Below are 14,984 nucleotides of genomic sequence, written 5' to 3' on the forward strand. Positions count from 1 at the left end.
ATGAGCAGCCGTTTACAAGGATGTTTTGTCTTGATTTTTCTTAGCAATGGATTCATTTCCCTGTAAGGTTGTCCAACACGTAAAAAATGCAGGAGAAGGAACTCCACAATTTCAATGTAGGGGAAAAAAAGGTAAACCAAGCCAAACAAAAAACAGAAATACTCTATCCTTCGAAGTGATTTTTAAAAATTGATTAGAAATAAACAGACTTACAATTTTGAGCCTGGTCCATTAGAACAATACTTTTTGTGGTTTCACTATTTTGTATGCAAGAGCTTTGCTATGATGTACTCCACAATTAGTGAAAATAATTTCAGGGAAGGGGAAGTTTACAGACTTTACCTTTGAGGGATCTTATGTATAATTGTAATGACCAGGATAAGAATATATCCATGTAGACTCTAAAACTTCTCCAAACTTGGTAATTTGAGATTTATTAAAATGCTAAAGTTACTTATGAAAGAGAGAGAGAGAGAGGAGGGCAGGTACCAACTCATCCTTTCTGTGCAGAGTTCATCATCAAAGAAGGCTCAGAAAATATCAATCTTAGATGTGCCTTATGAGAATTGGAAATTGGTATTGATTTTAAATCCACATCCCTCTTCCTTCTCCACATATTATTTTTGGAGATTTTTATCTTAGAAACAAATTCACAATTAATCTGTCAGTTTGCTTAATGCAAGTGGAAAGTAGGGTAACTTAAGGCAGAAATGACTTTTAATTTCAGAAAAAGAATCAGTACCTAGATTGTATAACATTTTCTGGAAGACAAGTATCTCATTTGTTGCTTATAAAGCGTGACAGGAAAGCAGGATTTTCTTAGAATCATTTTACAAGTAGGATATTTTTACATACACGTCCTACCTTGGCCGTTCTTTGGGCACGCACGCACGCACACACAGACACGCTTGTGAACAGTTTTTCGTAGCTTCATTTCCTGGCCTATTTTATTCTCATTTGTAAAGACGTCTCTAATCAAAGTAACGACACCCAAACTGGCTGAACTATCAGATGGCTTACCTCTTGCAGGTTACTTGTAAGATTGTCTTACATGATGTTTCGAGTTGTGATTACTCCTGGAGTGCTGACAACTGTGTGATGCACAGTCCTGGGGGTGACATATGCTTCACTGTATTATAATGCGTTGCTTTATTTTTAAAAATTGCCTACCTTACCTGGAAGATGTTTGGCCAACTAGAGATGGTGTATTTCTCTTGTATCCAACACCCTTTTGGCCTATTTATGCCATATATTACAAATCTGATAGTGTTTCTTTGCATTAATATTCCCCTAAGTGGAAATGTCTTTGGCATCTACTTTTCACGATTCAGGGTTACCCTCATCTGTTCTAAAATACACGGTTAACAGCTTTTTCTGGGGGATAACCCTAGGCCCTGATCTCATACCGCCGTGGGGAGGGGTGTTCGCTGGGAGTGTAAGGTGATGCCTCTGTGTGATGCTCTAACAAGCCTGCAGCATGGAAGTGCACCTGCTTTTGCCTCAAGTTCTGCAGTGTCCCAGCTCAGGTCTCCAGCCTTTTTCTTGAGTCCATACTACTTTTCTCTAGACTCGTCAGCATTTTTCTTACCTTTGTGAATTCTCTGTCTGCAGAGCAAATGAAAACACTAATGTCCTATTTAAAGCATTCTATTTGGATGAATCACACATTTAAGGAAATATCTGAGCCTACTGTGACATTCTCTGAGGTGTGCTGTGATCCCTCACCAGATGTGACTATACTTCCATTCCTTGACTGGGGGGATTGGAGCAGCCCCAGTGAAGGCATCTCATAAAAAGATTTGGGTGCCCCCTGGTACATAGGCAAGGAAATCTATTATGTGTATGGTTGGGAAGCTATCAGAGGGTTAACACAAGTTACAGCCACTCACTTTGTGTGTCCCCCCACTTTTTTTTTTTTGCCATAAGAAACATCTATATTGAAAACAGTGGCCGGTCACACAGAAATGCAGCCAAACTTTTTTTTTTTAAGTCGATGTAAATCTCCCATGCTGTTTAAATGTCGGAACTAAATTTACCAAACTTGGCAGATTTGTAAGGCTGAGCAGGACTGCCAAGTGTTCCCAGTTTCAAGCAGAGAGAGTTCTAACAGTTCCTGAAATACTTGTAGGAGGCACCTGGTGGTAATTGCAGCTTCACAATTCTTCTCGAGCGCCTACCTTGCTAGTTGGCATCTCTGTACACTGATGATTATTGCAGTGATGATAAAGTGTCAGAATAGAATGGTCCAAAATAAGGCACAGCCCTCCCTGTCTCCCCACCCCTCTTCGAAGGCAAGCACATTCCCACAAAATCTTCCTGCTGGAGAACCCTCAGGAATTTGACTGAGGCTTTTGACATCGCAGCCAGCTGGTTACACCAAACAAATAAAGGGGGAGAGGGGTGCAAGACGGAAACCACACACCCATACCTGGAGATATAACTTGACCTAGTTTTTTTTTCCATTTAATCAGGGATTGTTGTCTGAGATTCTGCGTAAGGAAGAAGACCCTCGGACAGCGTCTCAGTCTCTTTTAGTAAACCTGCGGGCCATGCAGAATTTCCTCAATCTGCCCGAAGTGGAGCGGGATCGCATATACCAGGACGAGCGAGAGCGGAGCATGAACCCCAATGTGAGCATGGTCTCGTCGGCCTCCAGCAGCCCCAGCTCCTCCCGAACCCCTCAGGTGAGGTGTTCGCTCCACTGACTGCACTCTGCCTTGGAGATATCTTGCCTCACTGATACTGGGTTTTCCCTCAAAAATTAAGAGAAAACACAATGCAAGAATTTCTTAATCCACTGAACATGTCGGTCAGAGGACAGGAGCCTCTGGAGCGGGCTCATATGCCATTCCTGTCCCTTTGGGAAAGAACTGTTCTTCCACTTGGGGCAGGAGGGCAGGAGAGGGTGGACAGTGAGCTCTGAAGGTCTCCATACAGCTAGGGGCCTTGTGTTGAAGCTGAATTTCCATGGCAAGCACACTGCTTTCCTTCAAGTGTGTATTTATTTAGATAGGGGTAAGGTGGTTGGGGGCAGGGGACAGATAGAGTAGTCCAAGTCCTGCTTGATGCAGTATGAATAAGACATAACCCGGGAGAAACCTGTGTGTGACGGAAGTGTGCATCTGCAGCGGCTAGGTCAGAACAACTGGGAGAGCATTCCCTGACCCCTTAGAACATGGTAGTAGGAAGGGCGGCCTCAATTACTTTCCTTCCCAGGGTGGTGTCCCCACAGCACGCGGTGACTCAGCTTTCAATCCCTCCTTTCTCCACACTTTAAAAGCACTCTGTTCTCAGATCCTCCTGCAGATGCACACATCTATTAATGTCGTGTGCTTCAGAGATCCTAACCGAAGGGAATTTCCAATTCAGATCTGAGCCCATTCATTTTCATCCTACTCCCTACTTCCCCTAAACTTTTACTGATCAGCAGATTTATGATAAAGCCATCTCATTCACTGTTGCTAGCGTGTCTGCAAGTTCCATCTTGAGTGATAGTTTTCAAAACAAATATTTAATGGGTGCACATCCATACAAATCAGAAAAATGGGTGCTTTGAAACCAGAGAGGTGTTTTGTTTTTTGTTTGTTTGTTTTGTTTTGTTTTGTTTTTGCTTAGATATTATAGTTTTGGGTTTAGGAATTTGTTTTCTGGTAAGTTCTAAGGAACTGATTAAGCATAGAAGCAGAATTTTATTCTAGTAGAAATATTTGAGCTTTTTCAAATACATCCATTTTTTCCACATATCTTAACTCTTTATATTTTTGCACTCTGCAATAGACTTTTAATTGAAGACCATTTTCTGTCGTGCACGTCCAAATTCTGATACTTAGACTTTAGACTTCAGTGAATTATGAGTTTTAGTACTGTTAAGCCAAAAATAAGTCTCTTGACTGCTTACTTTGGACAAGTGTAACCAAGCTTTTTTATTTTTATTTTTAATTTTGGGGAATACCCATTGAGCTATTGAGTTGTGCGAGTTGTTAATTTGCACTAATATTTACTTCTTTTAAAATCACCAACATTTTTCCCACTTTTGAAGCCCATTAAACTATTACAGGAGAGTCCAACCACACTGCATCGCTGTTTAACCAGGTGACTCTTCTCCAAAAGTCACTCCTACTTGTTAGAAAAATCACACAGGTGTGTTTTATTTTCTGCTCCTTCTTCCTATTTTTCTAACAAGATTGTATCTGAGGCATCTTTTCCAAGACTTGGTAGCTTTCAGAGCCTGACCAGCTTACAAGGCCACATAAGTTAAGGTCAATATTTTGCTGTTTGAACAGCAGAAAATCCCATCTAGAGAATTCCTAGATAAACGTGTCATGTAAGGACAAGTATGACAGGGAGATTGGTCATTTAATTTCACACTTTTGAGATTTCTGATAATAAAATATTTTTCTCTTTTGAGAATACAATCATAGCACTGATACTTGTAAATGTCTGGAACATTTTCCTTTTTCTGTTGGTTACACACTGAGAAAGTTATTGAAGTCTTTTAAAATTTTCATGATTACCTACTTACTCAGAATTCCTTGCAGAACTGTCTCAATAGTGAAGATCTACAGGCAGTAAGGCTTTCAGTGTGAGAACAAATGTCAGAGGGTCCACACTCACTCAGCCTTCAAGCTGGAGCCAGCACTGCAGGGCGTGCACGCAGCCTTGCGTAGGTGCATGGAGATGATTTGCCAGACCCCATCAGAACTTTATTATTGGTTTGAAACAAATTGAAGACATTTAAAATTTCAAATTAAACCCCCAGAGTCTCATCCCAGTCCTTCACTTGTCCAGTATTCCTGGATATACTTAATAATAACAGGATGATACAAGGATAAGAAGGATCATTTATTGAGCACTTACTGTATCAGGTACTGTGGGCATTTTGCATTTTTTGCATTGTTGTTCCCATTTTGTAGATGAGGAAACTGAGGTTTAGTTGGGTTAAATACCTTGTGTAAGGTTACATGGCTGACTGGTAGCTAGAATTTGAACTCTGGCCATTCTGATTCCAAAGCGTGGGCTCCCAACCATATATCTCAGTGCCTTGAGAATTTTCACTTTAGCCATCAGGGTTCTGGAGAAGATTTGGCCAGCCAAGTAAGATGGGTAGTCAGTGAGGTTAGGAAGAAACCTGAGTTGAGAAAGGCAGAAATGGTATGCTAAAACATACTTAAAAGGAAAAGCACTGTGGCTTAACTAAAATTTTTGAGAAGAGAAAGAGGTTTCTAGAAAAAGGTGACAGAGGATTGGATTATTATGGGAAGACCCCAGACTGGAGGGCAAGAAGAAGCATGTGAAACAGCGCCGGTATCGGCTGGAGGTTTTGGAGGCAGAATCACACAGTGGTTCCTGAGTCTGTGCTTTGGAGTCTCAGAGACTTGAGTTTAAATCATGGTTGTTTCACTTGCTGCTGCGTGTCCTCCCCACAACTTAAGTATCCTCTTTTATTTTCAGTTGTCCTCATCTGTAAAGTGAAAAGAATAATGTCTGACTCGTGTTCTTAGAAGAATTAAATGAGATAAAGGAAGTAAAACATTTCTGGAGTGCCTGGCACATCAAAAGTACAGCATCAATTCTCCTTTTTGTTACTTGGTAGTAGTTAGAAAATAGTATGGGACAAGGAGGTCAGAGGAGAGTGGCAGAAGTCACTGAGTGCTCGCAGAACTCAAAGTCCTCTTGGAAACTTAGGACATTAGCTCTGGCTTCAAGAATGATCCCACGATGTCCACACTGCGTGCCCTTCTTTCTCCAAACCTGCATACGGCTCAGTCCAGTGGGAGAACAGCTCAGGGCATCCATAGAGGGAAAGTAGTGATTTAGGATTCTAGGGGGGGTGGGGACAAAAAGAAAAAAAAAAAAACCAAGTCAGCTGGCCGTGCTCGGGAATCCAAGGGTTGGAGCAGAGTTTTCGCGGAGTCCTGTGGCCCCGGGTTCCTAGAAGCCTGCCCAGCGCCTTAATTCCACAGCAGAGCAAATACGTTGACAGTCTTTCGATCAAGTAGATTCAAATGTTTTAGGGTTATCTTAACCCCAAGATGTACAGACACCTTCCATGTTGTCCTTCATTTGTCTCTGAAGCTGAAGGGAAATCATTCAATTAAAACGAGCACGGCAGAATACATAAAACCACAATATGAGTTTAAGAAAATGAAAACGGTGCATCAAAGGCATTCTGAAGCCTAGTTTTATGAAATGAAATTTTGTTTCATTTCCACTGATTTCCTAGGTGAAATTAGGTGACTGTCTGGGTAGCATAATGATGATAATGATGGGAAACCATACATACTCGAATGACACACATAAAGCTTTAATAAAGAATGAGAGCGACTCAGGGGAGCGCATTAAATTGAGTAATAATTTATTATTTAGAGACCTCTACCCATTTACTCATTTTTTCTGGAAGAATTGGCTCTTCCTCCAAGGTGTGCCATTTTCAGAAAGAAAAAGGTAACTGTGTGTGTGTTCTGCATGTTCGTTTTGCAGCTAGGTGATGGCTTACAGTTTGGTGCCCAGAGAAGCTATCCTACCTGTGAACTGTCTCGGCTACTGTGAGGGAAAGAACAGGGCTGACAGGACTCTGCATGTCCTATAGGAATGCACTGCAATTATTTCCAATCACAATTAACCTGATTAGAATAATGGACAGGAAGTGTCCCTCTGTAGCTAATGCAGTTTGGCATCAGCTGACTGAAATCCTTTGATAATTTCTGCACAGATGGCTGGGCTGAATGCAGCACTTTTTAAATTATTATTTTCATGGTCTCTTGGTAGGCCAAAACCTCGACACCGACAACAGACCTCCCCATTAAGGTGGACGGCGCCAACGTCAACATCACAGCTGCCATTTATGACGAGATCCAACAGGAGATGAAAAGGGCCAAGGTGTCTCAAGCCCTGTTTGCCAAAGTGGCTGCAAATAAAAGTCAGGTGAGTGGTTTTTAAAAGAGCAAGAACGAGGGCTGGAATTAGACCCTTCTCCTCCTCCCACCAATAAAAATACATCTGTTCCTATAACAATAATAACAATAGTCCCTAGGGAACCTGTCACGTTCTGCCATTGGCTCTGCGGTGTGCTTTTACTCCCCTCAGAGTTCAAAATAGAGACTAAGTCAAAACCCAGATTTTTTTCTTGTAAAGAAAAATTTTTTTTTCAGAAAGAATCAGCCTTGAATGCTTTCTCTCCTAATTCTGAATCCTGCTATGTACCTTTTTTTTTTTTTTTTTTTTTTTTTGATATTTGGGCACAACTTAGCGTGTACAAAACAGCATCTTCCTGAGACCAGGTTTTCACCAGGTCTCATCGCCTCTCCTTCCCACCAGGGGAGCGGGTGACTTTGTTATGATAACTGCTTTTCCCCGGCCCCAGAGACACCTTGCCATGTCAGGTGTTTCTTTCACATACAGAATACAGTTGTTTTTCCAGGAGAAAACACACATCGGGGAGGGCAGAATGAGTGCTAAAATCTTTCACAGGAAAACATAGACGCTTACCCAGTGCAGTTTTTCAGAGTGCTGGGATTGTGGGGAATGGAATGCTCCGGGGAAAAGGGTAGACAGATGCTGGGGTTTTTTATTTCTGAAAGCAGCAACAGTTGATGGGATCTACTATCTGTTTCAGTTCATTTAAAGGGACAACTACCTCCCTGGCCTAGAATGAGTTAGGATGAGGTGCTCACTTACTCATCCCTGGGTTGAACAATTACCCAATGCAGAGTAGAGGAAACAAAAGTTAGTTGAAGCTTAATTCTGAGAGTCCTTTGATTCTGAGCTTGATTTCCTCTGTGGCCTGGCATGACAAATGTTTTCATCCCTACATATGTAAATGGTAAAATGGTCCATCATCTCCCTGACAGATCTTCTGTTGTGTGCGATAGAGGAAGTTCCTGAATACTGTATTAAGCAAGATGGTTTTTAAGAAAAATTAAGGTTTTTAAATAGTATAGTTAAATGCTGTATTTAAACTGATCATATGGTTTGGGGAATAGCCTTTCTTACCTGTAGTTTTGCAGTAACCTGCCTTAAGTTATTTTTCAGATGTTAATAAAGGGAGAGGAGTAGAATATCAAGCAGCTTCGAAGAGGATTGAAATATTTCTCTTTTCAATTTCAGTGTAGTTGTTTTTCCAGATTATTCTCTCTCTCATCAATGAAATCATTGAAGTACAGTTTGCTAAGATATGATGTCCAACCATAGTATGAAATACATGAAAAGAAAATGCCATAGAGCCTTCTTAAACTGTTAAATGCATAAAATCCCATGTACCACATGGCAAAATATAATGAGAGTTGGAACTGTTAAACGAATAAAGCTGTTAAATGCATAATGCCACTTGGCAAAACTACTGTGCATTTAATGGTTTTCCACTGTGTAATAAAGGACATATGTGGTAAATGTGCAGTAAGTATAAAGCTACACAATTGATTTTGCAAACCTGCCCCTGAGTCGTGACTTGATGTAAATATCAAAGTTTCACTCAGTCCCCCTTTTATAAGCAGCTTTCAAGAAAAACTAAAGACCACAGTCTGAGAACTTGATTCAAAACGCTTGTAATCTTCCTGTTGACTTGGCACTATGGCTGCTGGAAATAGTGATGCCTCTAGCCTCCCCAAATAATTCAGGTGGCTGATTGAAAACTGTGTTTGCCAGTCGGCCCAAACTTAGCTCTCTGAATTTGTGTTGCCTCCTGAAGAACTCAGTAGCCCTGTCTTTGTAGAATCCGGAGGAAAACCTAGTTCTGGGAATCAATGTGCTAAAGGGTAAGACTGAGCCTAAATGAGGATCAGATACTTTGCACTTTTTCTTTTTTCCTTTGGGACAATGATTTCATCCTCGTTTATGAATAGGGGACCTTATTTGTAAATAGCTGACTAGATTCGCAAATCGGGTGTTAAGTTTTTTTAAAAATGGTGCCGCCAAACAAAATGAACTTAGCTGATAGTTTCAAGGGCAATTTAACATAAGATATTCACTGTATTTTGTAAGTACTACCAGAGTTTGCTTGATAAAAAGCATATTTAGTGAAATCAATTGCATGAAGTGGTACCTCGCACATGCATTTGGTGCGTATCTGTAAGGGGTGTGTGTGTATAGAATGGGACATTGGCCGAAGTACCTCTCCAAGCTGCAGTGGGATGTGGCCACACCCTCTCCGCTGGATTGGGAGGCTAGAAGAACAAAAGTTTTCTTCTCTCCTGCATTCCCTTTCCTCTTCCCTCTGTTATGTTCCTTTGGAGAGATCAGAAGTTCTTGGAGTGACTGAGGAGGCCAATAAATAGCAAGAGTGCTTCATTGTCTTGGAGGTGAAATTAGGAGAACCTTGAGTAGAAACTCTTGTGAACCGGAGTGGGTTTGGAGTCTGGAAGGCCCAGTTCAGCCATGCAGGGTAACCTCTCCCCTTCCATTTTAAATATCTTTTAAAATGGAAAGGAACCCTCCATTAAGTCTCATTCACTCCTTCGTGTGAGTTGCTGTCACCGTATTGAGAATAATGTTTAACACTGCCTGAGTATTAAGCAAGCTTTGAATGAGGAGTAGGAGAACTTTGGAGATTAAGGGCAGTGGGCCGGAGTGGTCCTTGCGGGCTGTTTAAGTGTTTAGGGAACAGGCACAATTGGAGGAGGGTTCAGAAAAGGAACTGAAAGAGTGACAGACCTTTGCAGTTGTACCTATGGTCCTATTGGTGAAAATACGTGGCTGAAAAGTGTGTGTTTCCTTGGTGTGTGGGTTACATCAGGGTGCATTTGTCGGGTGCTGGAACATCTGTTTCTTTAGTTCGGCTCCAGCTCCTTTGTCATGGCCAGGCCAGTCCATCACCTGATTTCACTGAGTGCCTCCTATCTGACTTTTGCCCCTTTCTTCATGGGAGAGGAGTCAAAGATGGAAAAGTAGGCAGGTGGTGGGGTAGGGGTAGAGGAAAAGGTATGCTTCTATACATTTCATCTTTTACTTTCCATTCATTTTGAGTTTGGGATATGATGTACTATGGTCAGTGATTGTTCTCTGTGAAATAGGAGTGTGGGGTGCTTAGTAGGAGCCATAGTGCAAAGGTATGTGGGACATTTTCTGCACACCTTCAGGGTGGTCCTTACATACAAAGGACCACCAGGGAATGAGTGCCCCAGCATGCCATCTGAATGGCCACAGGAACTCCTTGTTCCTTGATAGCTTCTTGTAATCTCCCTTACCCCTCTTACTCAAATTCTGTAGGGTTACTGTCCCCTTTCCTCCTCAACTGCAGCTTATGATGTGTGACCTGGGAAATGGAAATCTAGGGGGGAAAGGAGCAAACACAGTGACCTGTGGGCACCCCTCTGCAGTCCTCCAGGGCTGGCCACGTGCTTTGTCACAGCATCATCAGCCACGTTTCTTTCCCTTGACATCAGTTGCCCCTTTCCCCAAGCGTTAATGCGCCATTTCTCTCGTATCCTGCCCTCTTCTCTTTTTTTGTTGCTTATTCAGCTCATGGAATACTGAGAATGATCTGAGGTTGGTTTTCCTTTGCAAGGAGAGTGAATCTTTATTATTTGTATGCCCAAAGACCCAACTCTACACGTGACTGTCTTTTCCTACTAGGTTTGGGTGAAAATAGAGTAGGTGGAGGGATGGGAAGGGGCTGTTCTATCTTGCCCCTATTAAAAAAAAGTAAAAACAGATGAATGAACAAAAATGTTAGAAGGTCACTGGGTTTGCTTTCTTTTTTCTTTTCGTTTTTTGGGTGGGTGAGGGGGGTGGAGGGGAATCTTGCTTTCTATATTAGGAAGGTAGAGAAAAGCTGAGACACTGCCAAAAGGAGAAACAGACAACGTGGTTGTAAGCCTCAGATGCTGGTAATGAAAGGGCCAACCCCAGAGCCTGCTGGGGTAAAAGAGAAGGAGTGATCTGGGAATGATTGGACCCAGAAGGGTCTCTGATGAGACCCTCATCTCACCAAGATTTAAAGACCCCTGCCAACCCTTGAGTGCCCCTCCCCAACACACACACCTTCCCAGGCCCACAAGCCGCAGGAGCTCCCACTTGGATCAGGAGTGGGAGAGCCCTTACTGCCACTGCACAAGAAAGGGGGAGGTATATTCGTGATCCCACTGCACCTGCGGAAGATGAGTTTTTGGTCTCCAGCACACACTTCTGAAATCGTTTCCTCCATAGGAGCTGGCTTCTTCGTGGGATTGGGTTTCAGTATGTTCTGTGCTTTATGCACATTAGGATGAAGCAGAGCTTGCATACTGACTGGCCCTTATTCCTTATCACTGTTTCACCAAAAAAATGTATTCCATGTCCGCACCTACTGACTTAAATTGTATTGCTAAATAGAAGGTGACTTAAGCTTTAGATGTAGGTTACAAGCTCAGATTATATGGACATTCTCCTTTATTGTCAAATATCCCCTTATAGATGATCTAATTTGCTTAACAGGCTAAATGATTTAAGACATCCACAGCAGATTCTTTTAAAAGCAAAAATAAAGACAGTCAACTTTATGTAAAATAATCGGTATATTGTTTGGTTTGCTTCCTTCCTTTTATTGCTTTTTGCTGTCGAAGTTTATATCATATTCAGTATATATGCTAACATATTTTCTTCATTCCGTCATGAGTTACCATATTGCTTTTGTGTCTCCTCTGAAAAATGTCCCAGGTACAAGTTAATTGTACATATTTCTTTTTTAAAGAAATAACTTCTATTTTTGATGACTTTAAGTAATAGCATCCTCATTTTAGAAAATTCAGAAAATGAAGAAAAGTATAAAGGCAAAACCATGAATCACACATAACTCCACAATCCAAAGACAGTTACTAATAACATTTTAGAGTTTGTCCTTCTAATGTGTATGTGTGTATATGAGTTTCACATGTGTGTTTGCATCCTAATTGGGATCATACTGTATAACACAGAACTATAAGACAAGTTAAAACTACAGTTATTTCAAGGCCAACTTTGCATGTAGGAGAGTACATTTAAAAATCATGAAGTGTCTTTAGTCTTCTTATCTAGTTTCTTAGCCTTTGGAAAATATTGTGCAAGGATCAAAGTTTTGCCACTTTGCCCAAAAAGTGGTTTGACACTTGCCTTATTTATTAAGTTCCCTTTATGAGGATGGCCTTATTGGGACTGGGATAGCTCAGGCTACTGGAAGTAAATGTTTGGCTACCCTGATCTCTCTGGTAACAAGTGTGATGGGAAAAACTGGTCATGTGATGGATGCCCCATGTAAAATGAGTTGGTGGTCTCAGTCTCACTCCAAATGCTTTTGCTTTTACCATCTTGAATCCAGTGTGGAAGCCAGGCTGAAATGAGGCATGTGGCCTCGCCCGAGAGGCTGCTGCTTCGTGATGGGCAGGTTTCTTTGGAACACAATCATTTTGACAGCCTATCAAAAAGCAGTTTCTATTCATGTCAACTGTCCACCCAATTCAAATGAAAAAAAAAAATCAATGCATTTCTACTACAATTACCATTTGAAAAAAAAAGTTACTGTGCTAAGTAGTGAGAAAATTAGATTTCTCAATATTCGCACATGCCAAACTAAGAGGGCGGTCAACACAAGGATGCCAAAGGGTCAAGTTAAGCCCTTCATCTTCTCTTTTCTCTCAGCATAACTCAAGGGATTGAATTCTGTTGAGGGATTATCAACAGAAATTCCCTCAAGATCTCGGTTTTTACATCAATCTTATAGTGAGGAATTGGGTTCTTTTTACCACTCCCATAATTAATTATGTTAAACTTTTGTGCCCTCAAACTAGCCTTTATGGAAACCCTTAATTAGATACCAGTGAAATTCAGAGTCCATTTGCACTTCTTAAATGTTAGATACCTTCATCCATCGCTGAGGTTTCTGTACTGGTTGTGAGCACACCTTTATCTACTGCAGAAACCTTTGAGTTGCATTATTTTGCCTGTTTGTGACCTGGCACCTGTAGACACTTGCTTATGACTTTGAAGCAAATCAGGTTGACATATTAAAGCCATCTGTCTGAACTCTCCCAGACCTCTTGCGAAGAGGATACGGAGTTAAACCATGGTTCTTACTGATGGAGAATGTTGGTGCCTATGAATGCTTCCTACCTCTTTGCTTTAAAGGCTGTTGAATCTCTTCCTTTCATAAGCCAAGACAAAGGTGAGGCAAGCTAGGACTTAGGGTACAAAATTTAAGGAGGCACACACTTTCAGAGCTGCACTCCTTAAATTGTGCACATTGGTTGCCTGCTTGCCTCACTCTGGCCCCAGCCCTGGTCTTCCAAACAAGTCTCATTTCTGGTTTTCTGCTGTACTTTTAAGTTCTTGAGGCAGTGTGCATATTATAATCTCTTATGTCATAGGTGTACTGGAGCTTGGACCTGAAGTCAGGGACTAGAAATATTTTGGTTGTTTTCTCTTTGATATTTTAGCCTAGTACATTTTGTTGTCAATATCTTTCTGGTGTTTAAGTGGAGAAGATTGCAGATTCATTCTTCTTTTTGACAAACATGGATAGCTTTTTCAGGTGCATGTTTCCATATATGACTATATGTATATGTGTGCATATTTATATAAAGTCACACCAAATCTCTGTACTATCATATAGCTCTGGTGTAGCCCTTATTTCTGTGTAAGGAAGGCAAAAAGATTTTATGAAATCCCCTCTTGACTTGAGCCTTTTATGACAGAGCTTAAGGAGTTGTTCTGAAATAAAATTTTCATTACTCTCAATTACAGATTCAATCTTTACAAACACATCCATAGAAATGTGAGACACAAGCCCAGAGACAGCTGAAAATTGGTCCCCATGAAAATACAGTTTGGAATTTAGAGTAAAATTTTGAAAAATAAAAAAAGAAGCAGATCATTTTTACTTACCACATTCAAGGTATAAAATAATTAACCTTGAACTGTAACCAAATGCTCAGCACAGATCTTTTTTCAGGTTTAGATGACCTCCTCATCAGGGGCTCATTGAAGCCCTTGACAAGTCTCCCTTGCAGTTTAGCCTTTTATCCATTTCAGCTTTCTTGATTAGGTTATCTTGAATCATTAGGGGGTTTATTTATTTTAATAGACACTTATTGGATTCATGAAAAGAGAATTCGGTGACTAAGAAACAAGAGCTGAATATTATCTGGCTCATTTCACACTTCAGAAGAGTCTCAACCAGCTGAAGAGAAATTCTTTCACAGTTACAAAAGTTTGTTTGGGGACTTCATGTGCTTCCATTTAGAAAGTGAACTGTCTGTGGTTAATAATATGAATTTTCTTTGGAGACACTCAGAAAACATTTCCTTTTGGTTACATATGCTGACATTTCTGTATTGAAGATGTGGGTGAGTAAATGGCCTTTTACATTTCTGTTGCAAGAAGCCTTGAGTCATTCTCCTGAAGAACTGTTCATTTGCTGATTTATTCATTCACTGGAGTTCCTAGATGGGCAAAGAGGGTGGGGCTTCTCACTATTTGTAGATTGAATTCACTCTTCAGCTCTGTGTTAGGCACATCGAGGGAACAGTAAAGACTGTGTCAAGGCCTTGCCTTCAAGGCGAGTACAACCTTACTTAACAGAAACAAAGTTTTTACTCTTTTGCTCTTGTTGATCAGACCAGGCTGTGAACTTGCATTTGTTTCTTAGAGAGTGCTGGTTTGTATTTGTTCTAAAATATTATAAAAATGAGGAAATTTGTCACCAACAAAGAACATTTTATTTTGTTTAATTTAATTTTATTTAATTTTATTTAATTTAATTTAATTTTATTTTTATTTTATTTTATTTTATTTTATTTTTTTTTATTTTATTTTATTTTATTTTATTTTATTTTATTTTATTTTATTTTATTTTATTTTTAGGGAAAAAATATGGGAGCTGAGAGAAGTTGGAGTATATTACCAGTGTCCCTCGGCAGGAAAAGAAGTAACTTAATACACAATGATGTTTCAGTACCACGGACAGGAACCCCACTCTTCCCATCTCCTTCCCCTCCCCCATCACTTAAACAGGATTCAAACTCATAGCCAATGGGCTG

At 40.6% G+C, this 14,984-nt stretch overlaps 1 protein-coding gene across 4 annotated transcripts in view; it reads left to right on the forward strand.

The window, feature by feature from the left end:
- SATB2 (SATB homeobox 2) overlaps positions 1–14,984 on the forward strand; it is a 179,764-nt gene that overhangs the window by 122,117 nt on the left and 42,663 nt on the right. For all 4 annotated transcript variants that reach the window (XM_032480114.1, XM_032480113.1, XM_032480116.1 and 1 more), the window contains 2 exons: positions 2,472–2,684; positions 6,769–6,924. In XM_032480114.1, the coding sequence (XP_032336005.1) occupies positions 2,472–2,684; positions 6,769–6,924 (369 nt within the window). The remainder of the gene's footprint in view (positions 1–2,471; positions 2,685–6,768; positions 6,925–14,984) is intronic.

This window comes from Camelus ferus, chromosome 5, assembly GCF_009834535.1.
Source record: "Camelus ferus isolate YT-003-E chromosome 5, BCGSAC_Cfer_1.0, whole genome shotgun sequence".
NCBI lineage: Eukaryota > Metazoa > Chordata > Mammalia > Artiodactyla > Camelidae > Camelus > Camelus ferus.